This window comes from Tenrec ecaudatus, chromosome 10, assembly GCF_050624435.1.
Source record: "Tenrec ecaudatus isolate mTenEca1 chromosome 10, mTenEca1.hap1, whole genome shotgun sequence".
Classification (NCBI taxonomy): domain Eukaryota; kingdom Metazoa; phylum Chordata; class Mammalia; order Afrosoricida; family Tenrecidae; genus Tenrec; species Tenrec ecaudatus.
Window position 1 is genome coordinate 154,350,776 of NC_134539.1, and position 20,939 is coordinate 154,371,714.

The 20,939-nt window shown below is 57.4% G+C and overlaps 2 protein-coding genes across 2 annotated transcripts; both read right to left on the minus strand.

Moving 5' to 3' along the window:
* Positions 1 to 1,156: 1,156 nt before the first annotated feature.
* Positions 1,157 to 13,778, minus strand: ST6GALNAC2 (ST6 N-acetylgalactosaminide alpha-2,6-sialyltransferase 2). The gene is made up of 9 exons (XM_075559699.1): positions 13,669 to 13,778; positions 10,716 to 10,776; positions 9,074 to 9,248; positions 8,409 to 8,577; positions 7,784 to 7,922; positions 6,223 to 6,326; positions 4,197 to 4,280; positions 1,939 to 2,038; positions 1,157 to 1,324 (listed from the first exon to the last, which is right to left on the minus strand). The coding sequence occupies exons 1-9, from the start codon at positions 13,776 to 13,778 to the stop codon at positions 1,157 to 1,159; spliced, it is 1,110 nt and encodes a 369-aa protein (XP_075415814.1).
* On the minus strand, positions 4,281 to 5,153 carry LOC142458426 (testis-specific serine/proline-rich protein). The gene has a single exon (XM_075559462.1). The coding sequence runs from the start codon at positions 5,151 to 5,153 to the stop codon at positions 4,281 to 4,283; it is 873 nt and encodes a 290-aa protein (XP_075415577.1).
* Positions 13,779 to 20,939: the final 7,161 nt, after the last annotated feature.

Consider the following 20,939-nt stretch of genomic DNA (forward strand, 5'->3'; position numbering starts at 1 on the left):
CACTGGTGGAGGAGCAGGTTGGTGACCCCAATACATACCCTGAGTGCTAGACGCATTCAAGGCCGGATCCTGCCAGTCTGGCAGAGACCCTCTGCAGGACAGCCCTCACAGTCACCAGGTCCCAGACCCTGTGCTCCAGCGCCGAGCACTGAGTAACTGATGAAATCAGCCTGAAAACCAGTACTAGTGACTTCAGCTTTATTGATGCTATAATTTAAGGCCAAGTGCCCATAAGGTCATCTGTGGGTCACAAAGGTAGGATGGCCCTTAGTGGTTTATCCGGGGGCACAGGCAGGTGTCCGGGTGTGGGACATCTGGAGGTGCCCAGAGCAATCTGGCATTTCAACTCCAGAGTGGTCCCGCTGGAGCCCCTCCCCATGAAGACAAAAGGGGTGTGTCCTTTGGGCAAGTCTAGTCTCATTGCACTCTGCCAAACGTTGTGTCTCCCATCCTCACTTGCGGGAGGAAGGGTGCTTCCTCCCTGGGGGGAGTAGACCGGGCTCAAAGGTTCCCGGTGAACTTGTCCTTGAGTTACTGAAGAATCCCCTGGTGGGGGGGAGGTTTGTGGTCAGGTTGAAAACATTGATGTGGATGTAGCTAATGAGAATCAGGCTGAGCGGTGTGTTTTTCTGTACTGCTCCTGGGTCCTTGGTCCTGCTGATGGGTCCTTGGTCCTCGGTCAGGCTGATGGGTACTTGGTCTTTGGTCTTTGTTCCTGCTGATTTCCTTGGTCCTTGGCCCTGCTGAGGGATACTTGGTCCTTGGTCCTGCTGATGGGTCCTTGGTCTTTGACCTGAACTTGGTCGGGCTGATGGGTACCTGGCCCTGAGTGGCACCGCCTCCGTCCCTCTGGAGCTCAGTCCCAACTGCTGGCTTCAGCAGCTCAGCTCTGAGGCAGCGCTCCTCGCTGCCGGGTGTTGCTTTTCTTGGCTGAGGCTGGAGTGTCCATCTCTGATTTAGGGGTGGATCTCTTGGACAGACTGAGGATGAGATCAAAATCCCAGATGTGACGGCTGTGCACCTCCCCTCCCCCTCCATCTTCCTGTGGTCCCTGCTTGGGGGTGGTGGTGGGGACACTGCTGGTTCAAGAGATGGGAGAAAGGCCTGAGGGCCACAGCTCTGAGGGGAAAGTGGGGGGGGGGGAGGGGGAGGGAGCTCAGCGTTGGTACAGCCAGATGATGCCGGCCTTGTGCAGGTCCTTCCACAGGGCAGCTTCTAGAAGCAGGTCGTGGTTTATGTAGAACATCAGTGGCCTCTTTTCTCGGTCGAAATAGTGCTCAGAGAAGTGCTGGTAACGCCCTGTGATGAATCCATAGGCACTGACCTGTGGGGGACAGTCCTCGGGTTGGTCTGTATGCTCAGGCCCAGACCTCTGCCTTTCCTGGGTGCCCCTGGACAAAGGTGCAACTAGACAGGAGGCAGCCTTCTTCCTACCTGCTGGCACTGCCAGCGAGCTCCCACAGCCTCCTCCGGCAGCCTTACCTCCGCGAGGTGTGCATACCCCCTACCCCCATCCAAATGGGGCCCAGGTCCAGGTCCCCACGTGTCCCCAGTCATCACCATGAAGGCAAAGGCCCAGACCTCCTGTCTCACTCAGGAAGGGTGATGGCAGCCCGCTGCACGTCACTGCCTCTGCGAACCTCTGCGCCACCTGCCTGCCTACTCAGCAACCTCCAAGGCTCATCCTGCCACCCAGCCCCAGTTCTGAAAAGGTCCCATCCCAGGCAACCCCACTCGGCCCTGTCCCCAAGAGCTGGCTTTCCGAGGCGCAGTTTGATGGGAACCATGACTCAGGAGACTCTGGACACCAACCATGACATCACCTCCTGCTCCCCAGAGGAGAGCAGCCTAAAGGCCCAGGACTAGGCTCACCAGCCTCATGTGAGAGGTAAGTCAGGGTCCAGCTCGGCACCTGAGCAAAGAGTGAGGTGGTCTTACCTGGTCACAGGTGTGCAAAGCTGTGAGCAGCATCAAGGCCCCAGTACTAGGCATGTACATGTCTCCAAAGTTTGTGTTAATAAGTTTCGATTTCAAAAACCTGGAAGCACAGAGCGGGGTTAAAACGCCAGGAAGACACAGACCCCACACACCCACTTGGTGGGTCGCCACCCTGTCCTCAGCCCCAGGGGCCAGACAGCTGCCCGCATGGCCCGCCCTCCCCACAGCTTCCCTCATTTGGGCATCCAGCCCAGGTGAACAGAACTTTGGCTGGAGGAACCAAACACCTTGGTAAGAGAGCAGAGTGAGAAAGATAGAAGGGGTGTCCTGGAGGGGGGCTGCCCCCTGGTTCTTGCTCTCCTACTCCTCCAGGCAGCCTGACCCCCAAACCCCCGGCAGACCCCATAACCACAGAGTGGTCATAATGCCCTGGGTGTCCGAATACAGCTGTGTCCTGCCCAGGCCTTGGTCAGGAGGCAGAAAGTCATGGGAGAGGGGCTGGCCCCTGAACACTGTGTCTGGAGTCCCTGGTGTGGAGGGACACCCAGTCCTAAGTGAGGCCTCAGAGTGGTGGGCCTGACCTCTGACCGGAACCTGTGCCCTCCGATGTAAAGTGGGGCGTGGGGCCTCCCCGGGATCTCCTCCTGCTCTGCCTAGTGGTGTCAGCCTCTGGGGCTGCAGCAAGGGTTCCCGGCAGGGACACCGCGGCGGTCTGGGGTGCGATGGTTCTCTGGTGGGCTGGTCTGTGGACTGTAGCATCCCCGCCACACCACACACACACACACACACACACACACACACACACGCACACTCAGGACAATCAAAGGTGGTGCAGACACCTCCACTGCTGTTGCTGCGTGAGACCCCACGTGGGATGGATGCAGTGGAGCTGCTCGGCTCCTTGCCCGTCATCCTTATGGAAGCAGAGCGCCAGGCCTTTCTTCTGCAGCCCACGTTTCAGGTTGTGCTGCAAACCCTTTGTGCCAGTCTCCACCTCCATTGCTCAGTGCCCTGGAGACTCTACAGCACACAGTAGGTCTGCCCTCCTTGGGTTTCTGGGGCTGTAGTCTTAATGCGGGGGAGGGGGAGTGGGGGCGGCAGAAAGCCTCATCTCTCCCCCAACGAATGGAATGATGGTGAGTAAAGGGCTGCCCTTGCAGTTAGCAGCCCTGCTGTTTCCCCTCTGCCTCCAGGGCTCTTGTGTCAGCCCTGGGGGATCTCCCAGGGTGTCTCCAGCCACGCCTACATGGCCCTGGGGGGCGAGATCTCTGCCCCTACCCCCTACCCCCCCCCCAGCCACTGGCTTACAGCAGCTATCTGGCTTCAGGTCGGGGAGGGAGACCCAGCTGAGGGGGAAGCCCTGGCTCTTCCCTGAGGGTCCCCGGGGGCTGGTTGTGTTTGGGCCTCTTTTTTTATTTCTTTCCCCAAATTGGGCACCCAGTTGATTTTTGACTCAGAAACCCCATGTGACAAAGTAGAACTACACCCAAGGGGCTTTCTGGGCCCTCATCGCTACAGGTGCAGATCCCCATCTCTCCCAAGGAGGGGCTGGTGGCATCAAACCCCACCCTGGGGTCAGCTGAATGCTTATCCATTGGCCACTGGGGCTGGCTCTGCCTGCCATGTCCCGGGGCTGCCCGCAGCCTTTCGGTGACTCTCCCCTCTGGGTCTTTGTCAATTAACCCCAGGTCAGTTTCCCGTCCATTCCCGAAGGGCTCCACCACCCCTGCCCAAACCCACCTCCACCCTGTCGGTGCCTGTTCTTTGGGACCACACCCGGGTTACAACTCATTATGGGAGCGAACTGCCTCATCTTTCTCCTAAGCAGCAGCTGGTGGATCTGAACCACAGACCTTGTGATTAGCTGTCCAAAGTTACCACCAGGGAACCCTAGCTCCATCCCAATCAGAAAAAACTATTCTAAAACGATGGTGGGGAGCCTTATCTGGCTCTTCTTGATGCGATGGGACTCCTGAATGGTGTGATATGTGAATTATATGCCAAGAAAAGAAACCACACAATTCCCTGCCAGCAAGAGGGCTCCGAGGTGCCCTGTGCTCCCGGGGAATGTCTGGGGGATCCCAACTGTTCACAGCCCAGTGCTTAACCACGGCGCCACCAGCTCCATCAGGCAGCGCCTAACCCAGCAAGACATCTGATAGGATTCCTGTTACTGGTCATAGGACTGGGCTGGTGGGGTCAGGGGTGAGCAGGGGCAGTGGGTCCCCCTCCACCCCAATACTCAATACCCACAGTACCTCTCCATCAGGTAGCGGATGAATTCGGGGTGTAGCAGCTTGAAATTGCCGGCAGAAGCTTCAGGTCCAAAATAGATCTGAGGCCTAGGACCCACGAAAGAAGTGGACGGTGCGGGAAGAGCCTATGTCGTAGGAGGACAGTAGAGACTGCCCGGGGCGGCGGCTGACCCGGCGCGGTCGAGGGTGGGTGTAGAATCGGGAGAAGGGGGTGTAGAAGGTGGGTGGCAGCATGGTGGGGACCACATGAGGTTTCTGGCTCACCAGAACATCCACCGGCAGCGTGTAGGACAGGGAGGAGGGGGGCGTGAACAGGGCGGGTGGAGTGGGGTAGGAGCAGCTGACCCGGGGGACATGGGGGGGAGGGGGGAGCAAGGGAAAGTAGAAAGAGTTAGGGGGAGGGGGAGGCGGCGGGGGTGGGCAGGGGAAGTTGCAGGGGAAGCAGCTGTTTTGGGGGAGTGGTGATGTGGGGGGATGGAAGAAGGGGCCCTCTTTCATGTAGCGGGGTATGTAGGGGGCGATGTAGGAGGGGATGCGCCTCATGGGCCCGATGTAGGAGGCCGAGTTGGCAGGGCTTGGAGACAGCATGGGAAGGAAGGGGACGTTGGGCACAAGGGAGGGGTTCCGAGAGATGGGCTTTAACCCCGACTGGGAAGGGGATTTGGAGGGGGGTGGGGTGGGGCCTTGGGAGGAGGAGCCTCTGGGCACATGCTGGACGTGGGGGCTGGGGGCAAGGGAGGGAGCCCGGGAGTTGGGCTGGGAGGCTGAAGGGGTGGGAGGGTGAGAGGGGGGGCGGGAGGAGGAGCCACCCCGGGTGGGGGACGGGGATGGGGACGGGGACTGGGCGAGGCCTCCGGAGCTGGATGGCTGCTGGGCAGGCGGGTTGACCACGCTGTTGGACCTGGACTGGGAGGGGGATTGGGTGGGGGATGGGCCAGGGGTTTGGGAGGGGGAGCTCATTGGTGTTAGGGAGGCTTTGGGTCGACCTGATGGCTTCAGAGGGAGCTCCCCTAAGAGCCCTGCCGGCTCCCGGGTCACAAAGGCCCCCTGTCACAGGGAGCGATTGTTGGGTAAGCGCCAGGCTGGGCGGGGCCCTCCGCAGGTGGTCTTTAGCCGGGAGGTGGGGGTGGGGGCAAGAACACTGAGCTATGAACCTCGGAGGGTGGATCAGCTTGGCCGCAGAGGTTCCGGACTTGACCAGGGTGGAAATGGGCTCCCCACCACAGGGCAGGGCAGTTTCTGAGAAGCTGGGTCAGGAAGGTGGGAGAAGACAACTGGTCTTTTGTTCCCAGGGCACCAGGAAGGCTGCTGTCTCCTCTCCCCTTTCACTGGCTCAGACCTGGGAAGCAGCTGGCCAGGCCCAGAGGCACCCACACAAGTCTTCTCACTGCGCCCACGGCTGGCTACTGGTGGGCCTGGCAGAGCAGGGGGGCCAGGCTTTCACACGCGGCAGCAGCTGCCCCTCCAGCCATGAGTTCCCGGGTCGTCCTAAGCCCCCCAAGCCCCCGCGGTCCAGTCTGCTATGGCTCACAGTGACTCTCTTGGCTTCCCAAGGCGTGGGTTCAAAACACTGACTGTCCCCCTCCACCCACCTGGCAGCAGCTAAGCACTTACCGGTGCCACCAAACCCAACCCCAGTGCCGTCAACTCTGGTCAGACAGAGCAACCCTCTAGAGGACAACATAGAACTGCCCCTTGGGGTCTCTGAGGGGGTACATCTTTGCAGGAGCGTACAGCCTTGCCCATCTCCTGTGGAGTGGGTGGTGGGTTTGCTCCACCGGCCTTGGGGTGAAGCAGCCCAATGCTTAGCCCACTGTGTCATCAGGGCTCCTCTGGACCATCCCCGGGTGGGAAAGGGCTGCCAAATGCTTTTCGGGGACTTCTCCATCCTTCCTGAGAAGCCCTGCTCCCCCCGAGGCCGGCCTTCCCGCTGCCCTTCACCCCTGCCCTCCATCCCTCACGGGCTCCCGGGAGCAGGTGGGGGCCCCAACAGATACCTTGTTCAGTCCCAACCCCACTCGACACTCACCTGTCCCCTTTGTCGGCGCCCTCGGGCACAGGTACACCCAGAACGGCTGCCCTCAGCATCACATAGTCTCGGAGGTCTGAGGGGATGAAGATGTAGCGCAGGCCCTGGAAGGGCAAGGGGGGCATGGAGATAAGACCGCCTGGAGCGCTGGCATCCACAACCGCCCCTCCCGGTTCTGCTCCCTGGCGCCTGGCTAGAGACGTTGCCTCGGGTGTTTCCCACCTTGAAGTACTGTGGTGGCTTTAAAAATTGTTCACAACCCCTCGATCCTCTTCCCTGCGAGGGGTGGACGCCGCATGGCCCCCCCCTTGTGTGTGCACTGGACGTGGTGCCTTGTCTCTAAGAGCAAAGAGGTGGGCGGGATGTGTGGGACTCCGGGGATGGGGTCATGGACTCAGAAGCACCTCTTCTTCCTTCTCTCTCTCGGTTCCCTTGCTCGCTCACTGCCCCGTGGCGGGGACACGTGTCCTCTGGAGAGGCCCGCAAGGTGGTGCCTGGGAGGATGTTATCTTGACCCCAGCCTTCAGGTGACCCCCCCCCTCCCCACGCCAAGAGCCCAAGCCACTTTCCGAAGCTGCTCCCACCTTCCTGCCCCTGGCACCTGTGAGGAAGAGTTTGTTGTTCGGAGCCTCGAAGTACTAGTTAGCTCAGCCACGTGCTGTGGGCCCACTGGAAAGAAAGCTACCCCGTTCTGTGCTGGCATGAGCCAAGAGGGCTTCTACAGCGAGGGGGTGGTGGAGCAGACAGCTGGGTCTGGGCACGGCTGACCAGGAGGAGTTTCTCGAAGGACATTCAGTCAGGACCGGTCCAATGCCATCAAGGCCCTGAAGCTTGGCTCTACCTCATCCTCCCTAAGGTGACCCAGGGTGCAGCTGGGGGCCAGCCTGCCGAAGCTCAGATTCGGGCTCCCTCCCTCCAAGCTGTGCTCCTCCACGTCTTTGAACCTCAGCTCCTTCAACAATAAAATTCTCTGCACAGGGCTGTGATGAGCCCCCCACCCCGCCTGATCACCCCCTCTTCCAGAGGGGCACCTTCTTGAACCCTCAGAGGTCCAGAGGCCACGTCCTAAAAGTGTGGTAGCGTCTGGTCTCTCTCTTGGGTCACTGGCTCTGGGGGAAGTCAGCTGCCACCTGCAGCCCCGCATGCCTGACTCCGGGCGGCTGGGATGGCCTTCCATGGGTGTGGGGGAAGGGACCTAGAATGCTTGCGGGAAGAGTGGACGCTCAGTGGAAAAGCCTTCTCTCCTCGGATGGGTGGCTCTCCCCCTGCGAGTGGGAGTTCTGGGCTGGCCAGGCTGGGTTTGTATCCCCCCCTGGACGCCTTCCTTGCCGAGCAGAGCTGGACACTGACAGCCCCTCCAGTTAAAGGGGGTTGACAGTTATACCCTGTCGCCCCTGAAACAGTGGGAGTCCCCGGCCAGGCCCTCCTCTCCTCAGTGGCTCCGTCACAGGTGGCCAGGCCCTGGGAGCAACTTCTCCATCGCAGCCCAGGGTCCACCCCATGGCAAGGGCTGCAGGCACGAAGGTGCTGTCCATCCACAGCCGCCCACCAGAAGACCCACCTGCCTCTGTGGCACGGAGGCGAAGCCCAGGTTCCTGTAGGCAATGAGGGAGTTCTTCATGGTGTTCACCGTGAAACCGTAGAAGGAAGTCTTCGTGCCCACGTCATCCTCAAAGCCATCGATCACAGCACCATTGACCCTGGTCGGAAGCGAGGCCCGCCCGTCTCTGGTTACACGGTCTGTTTGTTCTTCCAGCCCCACGGCTCCCCAAGGCCCCAGTGAGGAATGCTCTCAAGGCTGCCTCCTTCCAACTTTCGGGACTGTCCCCAAACTCACTGCCACCCCCTGTCCTTTCTGACTCACTGTGGCCCTAGAGGACAGTGGGCTCCTGTCCCCGTGGGTTTCTGGAGTCAACAGTCTCATCTTTTCTCCTGGAGGCGAGTAGTGGGCTTGAACTGTCAGCCCCGTGGTAGGCAGCTCAAGCAGCCACCAGAAATCCTCAGGGAACTGCCCACGCTCCAGTGGGTACAGCTGGCCCTGGCTACTACTTCCTCTGGGTCCCACCGGCCTGTGGCACCCACTCTGCCTCTGCTGCCCAGCTTTGGTCTTTGCCTCCATCTGCCTGCCCACCCATCTTCCCCAGTTGGTTCCTCAAGCAGGCTGTGCCCTCCCCGGCCCCTCATACCTGAACACGTAGTCGTGGGCATCGATGCTCAGCCCCTGGTGGGAACCTTTCAGAATGCCCCCGTTGCCCACCACGGCACAACGGACGCAGCCTGGAAGTGGCTCTCGGGCGGCTGCGAACAGCTCTCCGCTCTCCGAGTGGTTCAGAAGGGTCAAGGTGGAGGCAATGGCTGTGGGTGGAGCATAAGGCAGGGCCCAGAGGAGGGGGTGTCAGGAGGACCATCTGGGACCCCCTCACCTGAGTCCTGAGAACACACGGGGGTGGGGTGGGGGGGGTGAGAGGGTTAGAACTGAAAAGAGGAAGGAGGGGAGGGCATTTGGCAAGGCCCTGAATTTCCTCAAGAACCGAACATCAGGAGAGTGTGTCCCCAGAGAGGGCCATTTGGGGAAGGTGGTAGCATGGAGGGGGCTCTGGGCTGGGAAGTAGGGTGGTCTCCACAGCAGCCCTGTGAGCTAGGCTGTTGGTTTGAGGCCCCCCACAGTCTGCCACAGATGCCAGAGAGGCCCCAAGATGGCGAGGGCAGCCCATGGGGTTGTTCTCATTCCCCGGGGCAAATCAGGGCCTGCAGGGCCGGGCGTGGAGCCTAGTGAGGGGAGGGCAGGGACGGGCTTGGAGGAAGCAGAAGCCCTCAGTCAGCTGAGGGGGCAGATGGGGGTGCTCTTTACCTTGAGAGGGGAGCCCCTGCCAGCCATAGGGGGCCTTGTACCGGCTCAGGCTGTGCCAGAGCTCTGGGGTGAAGGGGCGCCCCGACAGCAGCACTGGCATGGAGAAATTAAACTGCTTCCGGAAGCGGGCGTGCCGCTTGATGGCGAGGTGAAGCGGGCAGCGGCATAGTTGGCTCTGTGGGTGGAAGGGTCAGAAGCTGAGCCCAAGGAGGTAGGGGACCAGGCCAGGGCAGGGGGCTGCCTGGAGGTCCACGGGCCCCCCAGGGATGCTGGGAAGGAGAGAAGAGATGTGCTCCCCACTAGAGGCGTGAACCACCAGGTTCTGCAAGGAGGGCTGGCTTGCAGCTCACTGGGCTAGTGGGAGGTGTGTGTGTGTGTGTGTGTGTGTGTGTGTGTGTAGGAACCTTCTAGATTTACCCTCCTAATGCCACATGTCCCGTGGCCTGTTGGTGCTGGTCTTTCACACTCCTTCACCTCACACTTGGGGGAGATGTGGGCTCTTCCCCAGGGAAGGGGTGTGACCTTCCTGCCCTTCAGTGTCGGTGTCTTAGTTGACTCTGATACCAGAGCCTTCGAGGTTCAGAGAGGTCCAGTGATCCTCCCGTTTTGGAATCCCGCCCAGCCTTGGCCTGTGTAGGGCGACTGTCACCCGGGACTTTGAAGGTGGTCACTGCAGTTCAGTCGACAGCACACACACATAAAGCTACACACACACACGTCGACCCAGAACACACACAGAAACTGTTATTACGGTGCTGGAGGGAACACTGAAAGTACCACAAGAACAAACACTTCGATCTGGGCTGAAGTACACCCGGAATGTTCCTGCGAAGCAAAGATGGCGAGACTCGGTCTCACGTCCTGTGGACACGTCATCAGGAGAGATCACGCCCCAGAGAAGGGCGTCACGCTTGGTAAAACAGGGGAGGTGGCAAGATGGACGGATGCCGTGGCTGCAACACTAGGCTCCCACGTGAGAGCAACTGTGAGGCGGCGCAGACCAGTCAGTGTTACAAGATGTACATCGTGCGTCAGAACCGACTTGCGGGCACTGGACAACATGCACCATTTTATAGACACGCATAACATGCATCGATAGAACCCTTGCTGTCGTGAGTCCCCTGTGGCAGCTGCTGCCAGCCCATCTTGCTGAAGGTCTTTCTATTTTCGCCGTCCCTTTACCAAGCGTGGTGACCTGGGAAGCTGGCAAAACTGGACAGTTGAAACCACAGGGTGGTGAGGGAGTGAGCACTTAAAAACTTCCACAGAATTTAAAAAAAAAACCCAAAACTTCCACAGATCCACGAAGGCAGAGAGACCAGCACCTCCCAGGAGCAGTTACCAAATGGCTAAGACGCACACAAACCCGACACAAAGGGCTTCATCCTGAAAAAGCCCGGACTGGCGGCCTGTGAGTGGTGGCAGGTGTTGAACGAAGGGTTGGCTGAAATCAGAAGCCCAGTTCGAACACCAGCCGTGGAGGGGCCAGGCCATGGCACATGTGGGGAATCGAGGTCACGGTGAGTCTGTGTCCCCCACAATCTCACAAGAAGGTTCTCACTGGCTCGTCTCCTTTCTCCTTCCCCCCCTCCCCTCCAAGTTGAGGATGCTCGTGACGGCGGAGGAGGCGTAACCACTGTACCTGTCTTGTCTTGGGATTAGAGGTGTTGAGTCCAACAACTGTTCGACATGATGCATAGTTCCTGTGGGGAAGACAGAAGGAGAGCTGGGTTCCGGCTGGGTCCTGCCCGGGGGTCTCTTGGACTGAGCCCCCTTGCTTGAGGGGCTGGCAAACCCACCTATCAGGACCCTAAGGTGTCTGTCCTCTGGATCCTCCACTTCTGGGCTTGCTGCGCCTGTCTTTAAGCCCAAAGAGTCCTCTCCCTTCATTAAGTCCTGCCCCCAGTTCCAACCCTTTAGCGGTGTCTGGGCCCCCTTAGCCTTGGGATGGGTGGCTCCTTTGGCTGGGTGGGGAGGAGCAGGAGCAGGGTGGGAGTTGATATCCTGACACTACCACGTCCTAGCTGTAGGGTCTCAGGCAGTTTCCTTCAGCCTCTGAAACCTCAGTCTCCCCGTCTGTACCAGAGGTGACCACAGTGGGTGGTGGGGAGGGGTGTGTGTGTGTGTGTGTGTGTCCTCGCAGTGGCAGCTGTGGCTACCGGGGCGGGGGAAGGGAGGGGAAGCACAAGAAGAAGCTAATTAGGCCACTGTTACTTCCCCTCTCTCTGTACCCCTTCTAGGTGCCAGGTGGCCCTGTATCAGGAACCCTGGCTGTTCAGAAGGACCACACTGGCTTCTCCCAGACCTGCCTCTCCCCGCAGCACCCACAAGGAAGATTTTTGGAATGTCAGTTTCAAGGGAAACAAAGAGTTTTTTGGGGGGTTACTTTTTTCTAGATTTGGAGGCAGCCTGAGGGTCAGGGGGGCCTGTGGCCTTGCACGTTACTGACAAGCCCTCAAGAGCTGCTGACCCCTCCCCAGCACCCCAGCCCCAATTCCCACATCACCCTGAGTTCCTCTCCATGAGCACAGCAGGTACCTGTGCAGAGGAGTCTGGGAGCCCTGGTAGCACAGGGGTTAAGGCACTTGACTGGCTGCCCCCTGAAGGGTCAGAGGTTCAAACCCAGCAGCCTTCCCAAGGGGAGAGTCTGGAGACTGACAGTCTAGGAGACCCATGGGGAAAGCTTGGCTGTGTCCCAGGGGTCACTCCCAGTCATATCAGACTCCAGGGCAGGGGTTGTGGCATGGGACGCTGGGGCCAGCTGCCATGGGAAGGACTGCAGCTTTTGAAAATCCCAGATGCCCAGGGCTGCTCCCCAAGACTGCGTGTGATTGCTAGGCACCTGCCACCTGCTTGGGGTGGCTCCTCATCAGGTCACCAGAGCCACTAAACTGGGAGGGGTAGAGTTTCAAAGGGATGGGTGGGCTTAGGGTCCAGGAGGTTGTGCTGTCTGGATCTTGGGGAGCCCTCTCCTCTCCAGAGCTGCCTGCACTCAGGGTCTCCGCCAGCTCCTCCCTGGGAAACCCCAGAACTTCCTGGGAGCCTGGAAGAGACTGGTGAGGGATGCAGCCTCCTGGGCCCCTCCCAGGAGAAAGCATGTAGCACACTTTGCCTAAAACTAAACCCACTGAGCTTAGGTCATAAACCCACTACCATCAAGTTGATTCTGGGGCCACATAGAACTAACCGTCTCTGGGTTTCTGAGCCGGTACTTTCCCAGGAGCAGAGAGCCTCATCTTCCTCCCACAGAGCAGCCGGTAGGTTCCAACTGGTGACCTTCCGGTTAGCAGCCCAACGCGTCATCCAGGACACCACCAGGGCTCCAAGACGTAGGCCCTATGCTTAGTCGTTTCTTTGGTCTTAAAGCGTCCTTTCTTTTATGCTACCTGTAGTGGGCCTCTGTCAGTTTCAGCTTTCTTTTCCCCCATCTCCTTAATTTTCCAAGTCTGAAAGTCAGTCCTCCCCTTGGAAGCACTCATCCGAGAGTGAATTCCCAGACTGGATTCCCACCACTAGAAGTTACAACCAAGAGCCCTGACCTTGGGCTCTGGGACTATGTGGACCCTTTTCCCACCACCCCGGGGCACCCTATACTGCAGCCCGGCAAGTGTTCTCCAGTCTTTGGGTGGCCACACAGCCTGGTCTGCCATTCCCTTGTCCCCCTAAGTCCCCACCGCCTCCACCCAGGCTGAGTCTTCACCAGGGGTTAAGGCACTCAGTGCACAAGCCAGAACTGAAGAGGCCCTCCACTTTGAAAGGAGGCCGTTGCTTGTTTCCCCATGGTGAGGCATCCAGGGGAGAAGCCCGAGGGCAGAAGAGACTTCTCCTACGGCCAGAAAACTCAACAAACCAAACTTGCTGATGTGGAGTCATCGCCAAGCACGGGAGCCTGCCTATAGGACAGCAAGAGCGGCCTGTGTGGTTTCGGAGACTGTCCCTCTCTGGGGCAGAAAGTCTGTCTTTCTCCAAGGAACAGCTTGTGGTGTTGAACTGCGGACCTTGCAGGTAAGTAGCCCACAGACAACCACTCAGCCACCAGAAGGAGTTATGCCCCCCAGAAGCTTCTTCAGGCAGTGGGCGGGTCACCTGCCAAAGTCAGGCTTCCAGGTGTGTTCTGGTGGGACTCTGATGAAAGCGGATGCCGGGAACAAGCAGGAGGCAGGGGAGCCCAGGAAGAGGTGGGGGGGCGGGGGGGGGGGGGATTGAACAGAGTCCGTGGTCAGCTCCGGTCTCCCAGGGCAACACTAACAGCCTATGCGGGCAGACACCAGGGCCAGCGCGGGAGGGCACATCCGCTGGGGGCCCCTCCCAAGTTAAAACTTGGCCCGGGACCTAGAGGAGACGCTGGCGATGCGACCTAAGCAACACAGGTTCACAGGTACACACACGCTCTGCTGGCTCCTGCGACCCAGCCAAACTGGGACAATAGAAAGTTTCTTCCCTGGGCAGGAGAAGGCACAGCGCGGGATGGGCCGCGGGGGTGGGCACACAGGGTTACGCCCGAGCCCCCGCGGAGGGTCTCCCCCAGACGTTGGCGCGCAGGGCGCCTCGGAAACTGCCGGCGACCCCCTGTGCGCCCCAAGCCGCCGCCCTACCTGTCTGCGAGGGGCGACCCCGGCGCCCAGGAGAGCAGCGCCCACAGGGTCCCCGCGCCGACGGCGGCCAGCAGCAGCCGCCGGAGACCAGCGGCCCGCGGGAACCTCATGAAGCCCGGCCGCCCGGTCGCCGGCCACCGGGCTCGGCTGTGGAGTGGGTGTCGCCCCGCCCGGCCCCGCCCTGTCCCCCCACGGCTCCCGGCCACTCCCAGGGGCCCTCCTCCCCTGCGCCGGGACCCACCGACAGACGGGAGGGCGGCGCTGGGGATCCCTGCCCCAGCCTCACCTGCGCCCTCCGCCTGCTGCACCTCCCACAACCCTTCTGGCCCCGACTTCCCGCGGCTGGGGCAGAGGCTGGCGGCACCCTTGGGAAACCCACCGTCCTCAGCCCCACCAGAGCCGCGCACTTGGGTCTTCCAAGGACACTTGGCCCTTCCAACACTCGGGCGGGAGGGGGTCTAGTCTTCAGGACCGCTGGGGGTGGGGGTGGGGGTCGACGACCACCGCTGGGATGTGGCAGGGGTGTGGCTGGGGGGCTCCGAGTAGGTACGTCTGTGCACCTGTCCTGGCCGCAGCGCCTTCCAAAGACGGCGCTCCTGCCACGAGATGGTCTGGTCTGGGTGGGGTCTCCCACCAGCCGGAAGGGGCACGAAGCAGGACATTGGAAGACAAGGGGAGTGAGAGTCCAGGGTCTTTGATCCCCAAACCTGTGAAACTCTGAGATCCTCGCCCACCACCCAACTCCCTCCCTGTCAGGAGGCAAGTAGGAGAGGCCACCCCAGCCACATGCTCTGAGCTCTCACTTGTCTTGCAGGCACCAGCAAGCCTGCGAGCAGCAGCAGGTACCTGCCCGGGTGCTCGGCTTTCGGAAAAACCCTCTGAGGCCGCCGCACTGCACCGAGACCCCCGAGACCCCACGATGGCTGGACAGTGAGGCACCCCTAGGTGCTCTGCTGACTGACCAGCACCAGTTGCTTGACTCATTGTGACAGCATATGTATATGCACCTTAGAGTTTTCAGTGGCTGGCTTTTTGCAAGTCCATCCCCAGATCTCTCCTCTGAGACGCCGCTGGGTGGACTAGAACCTCCAACCTCTCAGTTGGCATCTGAGCAGCTTCCTATTTGCAGCACTCGCCAGTACCTGTTTAGGATCCCCGGTGCTCTCAGGTAAGACGGGCTGCAAACTGCAAGGTTGAAGCTTCAAACCCACCATCTGCTCGATGGGAGAAAGAGGAGACTCTGCCCGTCAAGATCGACAGCCTTGGAAACCTGTGAGGGGGTTACCACCCACCCCCACAAAAACAAACAAGCAAACAAACAAACAACTGGAAAAGGCTCTGCTGGGTGGAGCTTTTCTGCGTAGTGGGCACTTACCGCACTAGGGGAGCACAGAGCAACACACTCTGAGTTAGTGCACCCAGTGGCATCACCTGGGAAGGGTCTCTCTGAGCACAGTGAAATTTTTTTTCCACGAAAACAGATTCTCTCAAACCTTGAATTTCTTTTATTTTTTTCTTTCCTGTTGAGTTCAGAGAACAGTGTGTGGCTGTGAAATGTTGTTTTGCTCGGGGAAAATTACTGCAGAAACTGTTGTGATGTCGAACACAGCTTACAAGGGACAGCACTATGGGGTATGAGTGGTACACTTTCAAAAAAAGGTGAAATGTTGATTGATGACAAACCTCGTTCTGGGCGTCCTCTCTCAACTTCCTGAATGGACGAAAATGTCGACATGTGCATATAGAATTTGTTCCACCAGCTCAGACTTAATCAAGCTTCCTATTTCAAGATTCTGAAAGATTGCATAACAGTGTGAAACAAAAAAGGCCTGGTTTGTGACAGACGGGGAACTGGTTTTGCCACCACGACAATGCACCTGCTCACACAGCCATCTCAGTGCACCAGGTTTTGGCAAAAAGCAGCATGGTTCTCTTGCCCCATGCACCTCACTCACCTGACCTCGCTCTGTGAGACTTCTTTCTGTTTCTGAGAATGCAGATGGTGATGAAAGGACCGTGAGTTGATGACATAGAAGAGGTGAAAAAAATGAGGGAGGTGCTCTCAGCCATCCAAACAGAGGAGTGTGAAAAATGTTTCCAAGAATGGAGTCGTGGATTCGACAGTGCATTAAATACAATGGAGAGTACTTTGAAGGTGATACAGTTGTTTCAGAAAAAATTGTAAGTACATAGCCTTGGGAGATATTCCACTTTTGGGGGTACCCCTTCATATATAAGGGTTGCCATGAGTCAGGATTGGCTCCGTGGCGGGGCTTGGCTTTGCTGTTGCTTAGCCATCGAGTTCTACCAGCTGCTCCTCGGGGTGCTGGGGGGGTTGGGGGAGATGGACGAGGCAGCTTCCATAAAGATCACTGTCTTGGACACTCTATGGGGTACTTCTACTTTGTCTTGTAGGTCACTGTAGGTCACAGTGGACTTAAGGGAAGAGGCTCTGTTTGGGGGCACTATTTAGAATGCATGGTTTAAGACTTTAGCATGTTTCAGGAGAAGAAGAGAACCATTTATTAAGACTTAAGACAAAGCCAAACCATCCACACGAGGGAGACCATGAGCATGAGGCCATAATGGTGTCCAAGGAGCCACAGGGGCTTGGCCAACTTACATTCAACTGGGAGGACAGAGAAAACTGTCACAAAGTCATGACTGGCGGCAGGTCTGTTCATCCCAGTTGCCGCAGGCCTACAGAAGCAGGGAAGGAGCCATGTTGGGGTAGGTGCACTGTTGCGTTGTTGTTGCTATTGCTGTTAGATGCCACTGGGTTGGTTCCAAATCATAGCGATCCCATGTGCAACCGCACAGAACCCTGCCTGGCCCTCCACTTTTCTCACAACTCTTCACTTGTTCTTATGCTCCTATTGCTGCAGCCATGGTGTCAGTCTGTCCCACCGAGGGCCTTCCTCTCTGTCGCCGCCCCTCCACTTTACCAAGCAGGATGTCCTTCTCCAGGGACTGGTCTCTCCTGGCACGTCCAAAGTCCGCGAGACGAGTCTCGCCATCCTTGCTGCTAAGGAGCGCTCTGCTGGACTTCTTCCAAGACAGTGTTGTTTGTTGTTTTGGCAGTCTGCGGTACTTTCAATGCTCTTCTCCAGCATCACCATCATCTTCAGGTCTTCCGTAGGCACTGTTCACTCTTCTCTCAGCCTGTCATACGGTGGCGGCTTGTGTGCGGCTGGCAGAGATGCCGTTGGTATTTCAAGTAGCAGCAGGGTCACCCAAAGGGAACAGGTGTCAGCCGAGCTTCCAGACTGAGAACAGACTACAAAGAGGGAGTAAGCTATCCATTGGGGAATTAGCCACTGGAACGCTTGTGAACAGCACTGTGGTAGATCAGATAGCCACCACTTATCTGTCCGTTTGTTGGAGGAGAGATGGAAGGATTTCTCCTTGTTTGGGTCCACAATTAAGGATCATGGAAGCAGCAGTCAAGAGATCAACAGACATGCTGCACTGGGAAATCTGCTGCTTAGAACCTCTTTAGAGCGTTGAAAACCAAGGATGCTACTTTGAGGACGAAGGTGCGCCTGATCCAGACCATGGCATTTTCCAGTCCCTCATGGATGTGAAAGTTGGACATTGAATTCTCATCCATTTTGTGATAGGATAAAATTATCTTGCGAGCTATAAATCTTAACCTCTCCATGAGGCACGATTAGTGCAAGTTATGTTAATGAGTCAGGATACAAATGATAAGATTCGGCTGCATTTGGAGTCAATCTCTTTAGAGACATATTTTTGTTGTAGGTGCTGTTGAGTCAGTTTTGACACACAGAACACAGCCTGCTCCTGCGCCATCCTCACAGCCGCTCTTATCTCTGTTAGAGACACAGAGGAGATCAAACAGTGAGCAGAGATTAGAGCCACCCACTACCACCCAGAAAGAAAGGGCAAGAATGGAATGTATCCTCTGGACCTAGGGTCCCTGTGTCCAGAGGGCTCTAGATCCCTGGGAAGCCTGATGACAAGGACATGCCTGTAGCTGACACCTTGAACTTGTATTTCTAGCCTCATCATGAAGCCGACACTGAAGAAAATGAAATCAAGCCCACGAGAGTCAAAATACGATCTCAAGAGTATCCAATCAGAATCCAGAGATTATACACAGAATAGGTCTCATCCACCGAACGCTAATGCCTGAAGACAATGAGCTGTGAGAGGGCATCCAGGACATCACACATGAAGCAGAGTCAACAAAGGACAAGCAAGACCAAAGTAGGCGTCAGAAAAGACCCAGAAACTTGCTCTTGAACATAGAGAAGTGAACGTTTTTGGGGAGAAAAATGCTAGGGGGGAAGAGAGAGAAGAACAGAAAACCCTAAAAAGGCAGCTTAAGAAGATAATATAAAATATTGCAATGAAATGTGCAAAGACCCAAAACCTGGAGGTAGAAAACCAAAAGGCTAAAGTATGCTCAGCGTTTCTCCAGCTCAAAGAACAGAAGTAGAAGAATTCAAGCCTCAAGTTGCACTAATGAAAGATTCTACGGACAGAATATTGAATGATACAGGGAGCCTCAAGAGAAGATGGAAGGACTGCCCAGAGTCACCACACCAAAAAGAACCGGCCAACATTCAGCCATGTCAAGAGGCAGCATGTGACCAGGAACCGCCAGTGTAGAAGGAAAAAGCCCAAGCGAAACTGAAGGCTCCAGGAATTGACAAAATACCAACATAAAAGTTTGAGCAAACTGCTGTAGCAGGGGAAGCTCTCACTAGTCTTAGCCGAGAAATGTGGCCGACCGACGGGAAGAGATCTACATGGTGCGCGTTCCAAGGAAAGATGACCCAACAGGGTGCAGAAATGATTCCATATCATGAGTATCATAGGCAAGTAAAGCTTCGCTGAAGACCATTTAACAACGGTTGCAGGAGTAAGACATGCAGCTGCTGGAAAACCAGGCTGGACTCAAAGATGTCAGGAACAAGGGGTTTCATTGTTGACGCCAGATGGATAGTGGCGGAACACAGAGACGGCCATAGCGCGTTTACTTGTGCTTTCTTTGCTGTGCAGAGGCACTGGTGGATGAATCACAACAAACTAGAGAGGCCACCGGGAAAAATGGGAATGTTGGAGCACTTAATTGTGTGCACGCAGAACCTGCATTTAGACTGAGAGGCAATCGTTTGAGCAGAACCAGGGAACTCCGCACGGTTTAAGGTTACCAGTCGACCCATTAGCATACAAGTCGGGTACAATCTGAGACCCTTCCCAGCTCTTGCCAGAAGGTGAAGGGCCATGGGAAGGTGAAACCCCCTCCGGACAGTCTCCTTATTCTCGGGGGCATGGCAGGGAGAAGAGGAGGCTTGAGGAAGACTCAAGTTCTGGAATCGTTGGGTGCGATGGAAGCTTGAGCTGACCAAGGACATGGCTGGAGCGGAGAGAGCAGCGGAGGTTGAGCTTGTCGTTCCACCTTCTGCTCTGCGGGGAGATGCCAGGAGCCGGGCAGGGAGTGGGCAGCGTAGGGTTGGGGGTGGAGGGGCGTGACCCAGTCAGATGGGGGCACAGATTCAGGCCTGAGCAACCTTGGGCCCAAACTCCAGGGACACAAGAGAGGCTGCCTTGTTGGTGAGAGAGCAGCTCAAAATGATGGCACGGATCCCACCAGATCCGGAGGAAAGCTGCCGGCAGGGCTGATAGACTGGGAGAAAATGCAGCGTGGAGAGGCTGGGGGCCCTGGGAGGCTGGAGGAGTTGTAGGGAAACTCCAAGACATGGGGGGGTGGGGGAGATCTTCGTTACCTCCCGCTGCTACAGCAGAAATACAGCCCGTGGGCGGTTTCTACAAACAGGGCTTTATTCTCTCGTGGTTTGCTTTGTTGCTGCTGACAGGTGTTGGTGAGCTGGTTCCAGCCCATAGCACCCCGGGACAACAGAACCGAACGCCGCCCAGTTGGGTGCGATCCTCCCCACGGTTGCTGCATCGGAGCTATAGCTGCAACCACTGTGTCCATCATCTCCCTGGGAGTCTGTTTCTTTATTCAGATTCTCTGCTTTACTAAGCACGATGCCCTTTCCCAGCGACTGGCCTTTTCCGATAACGTGTCCAAAGGACACGAAATCAAGTCTCACCATCTTCCCTGGCTTCCCAGGGAGCCTTCTGAACGCACTGCTTCGGAGACAGTTACGTGTTCTTCTGGCAGTCCGTGGCGCATGCACGATTCTTGGCCAACGCCATCCTTCAAAGGCACCCGCTCACCTCCGCTCTTCCTTGCCCGTTTTACCGCTCTCACGTGCATACGAGGCGATTGAAATCCCCACGACTCACGGCAGGGGCACCTTCATGCTCAAAGTGACATCTTTGCTGTGCCACCTTGTAACGAGGCAGCGGATGTATCCAATTCAGACCACCGCTTGATTTCTTGACTGCTGCTACCACGACCGACCGTCGATTGTGGGTCAAGTGAAAGGAAATCCTAGATGACATCAATCTTTCCTCCACTCACTGGCCCAGCGCGGCCCAGCCTCACGGTCTAACGGTCTCGTGAAGCGACGTGCACCATCACAGCAAAGGGGCGCAGGGCACTCACGCCATGCCCGGGAGAAGCAAGAAGAGGGAGTTTCTTCAACAATGGGCTTTTATCGCTCTTGAGGCACGCCAGCCTCTTGGGAATCGTCTACAACAAACAAACGGGCAATGTGCTAGCCTGGCCTTCCAGGGGTCCAAAGGGAATGCTTCAGAGGGAGCACAGGCCTATACGAGGGACAAGAGGAGCAAACATTCCTGACAGTAAGTGATAAGGGGGATAAGCATCCTTGGACTACATCTGTGAGGAGCAGGCATCTGTAGGAATCGACTTTATTTAAGCATTTTGGGAGGGGGCAGACGTGCTGTGGAGAAATGTCCTTCCTGGAATATTAGGTATTGAGGCCTTTTCTATCTTCTGGACTGCAGAGGATGCTGCGGGCCAGGGCAGCCTTGTGGTCACGAGCGCTGGGACCAGGCCACCGACACGTCCTTCCAGGGCCTTGGTTTCCCGCAGTCCCCTTGGGAGGCTGTCTGCTTTCTTGACAGGGGGGTTTGATCCAAACGGAAGCCTGCAGTCTTGGACCTTTAGTAGCCTCCTTCGCTGTGGGGATCAAAGTTGTTTCATCTGCATATTGCAGGCTGTAAACGAGCCTCCCTCCAATCCGAATGCCAAGTTGTTTTTCATATGGTCCAACTCCTTAGATTATTTGCTCGGCACGTAGATGACCTCCCGTCTGACTGGGTCACGCCCCTCCACCCCCACCCCTACGCTGCCCACTCCCTGCCCG

What these genes read in the sequence shown, in the direction of transcription:
- ST6GALNAC2 (XM_075559699.1), bottom strand. Translation starts at nt 13,778, where the DNA reads ATGAGGTTCCCGCGGGCCGCTGGTCTCCGGCGGCTGCTGCTGGCCGCC. An exon ending in GGGTCGCCCCTCGCAGACAG is followed by an intron (nt 10,777 to 13,668) that starts GTAGGGCGGCGG and finishes TCTTCCCCACAG; the next exon opens with GAACTATGCATCATGTCGAA. An exon ending in GGCGCCGACAAAGGGGACAG is followed by an intron (nt 4,281 to 6,222) that starts GTGAGTGTCGAG and finishes CGTGGGTCCTAG; the next exon opens with GCCTCAGATCTATTTTGGAC.
- LOC142458426 (XM_075559462.1), bottom strand. Translation starts at nt 5,153, where the DNA reads ATGAGCTCCCCCTCCCAAACCCCTGGCCCATCCCCCACCCAATCCCCC.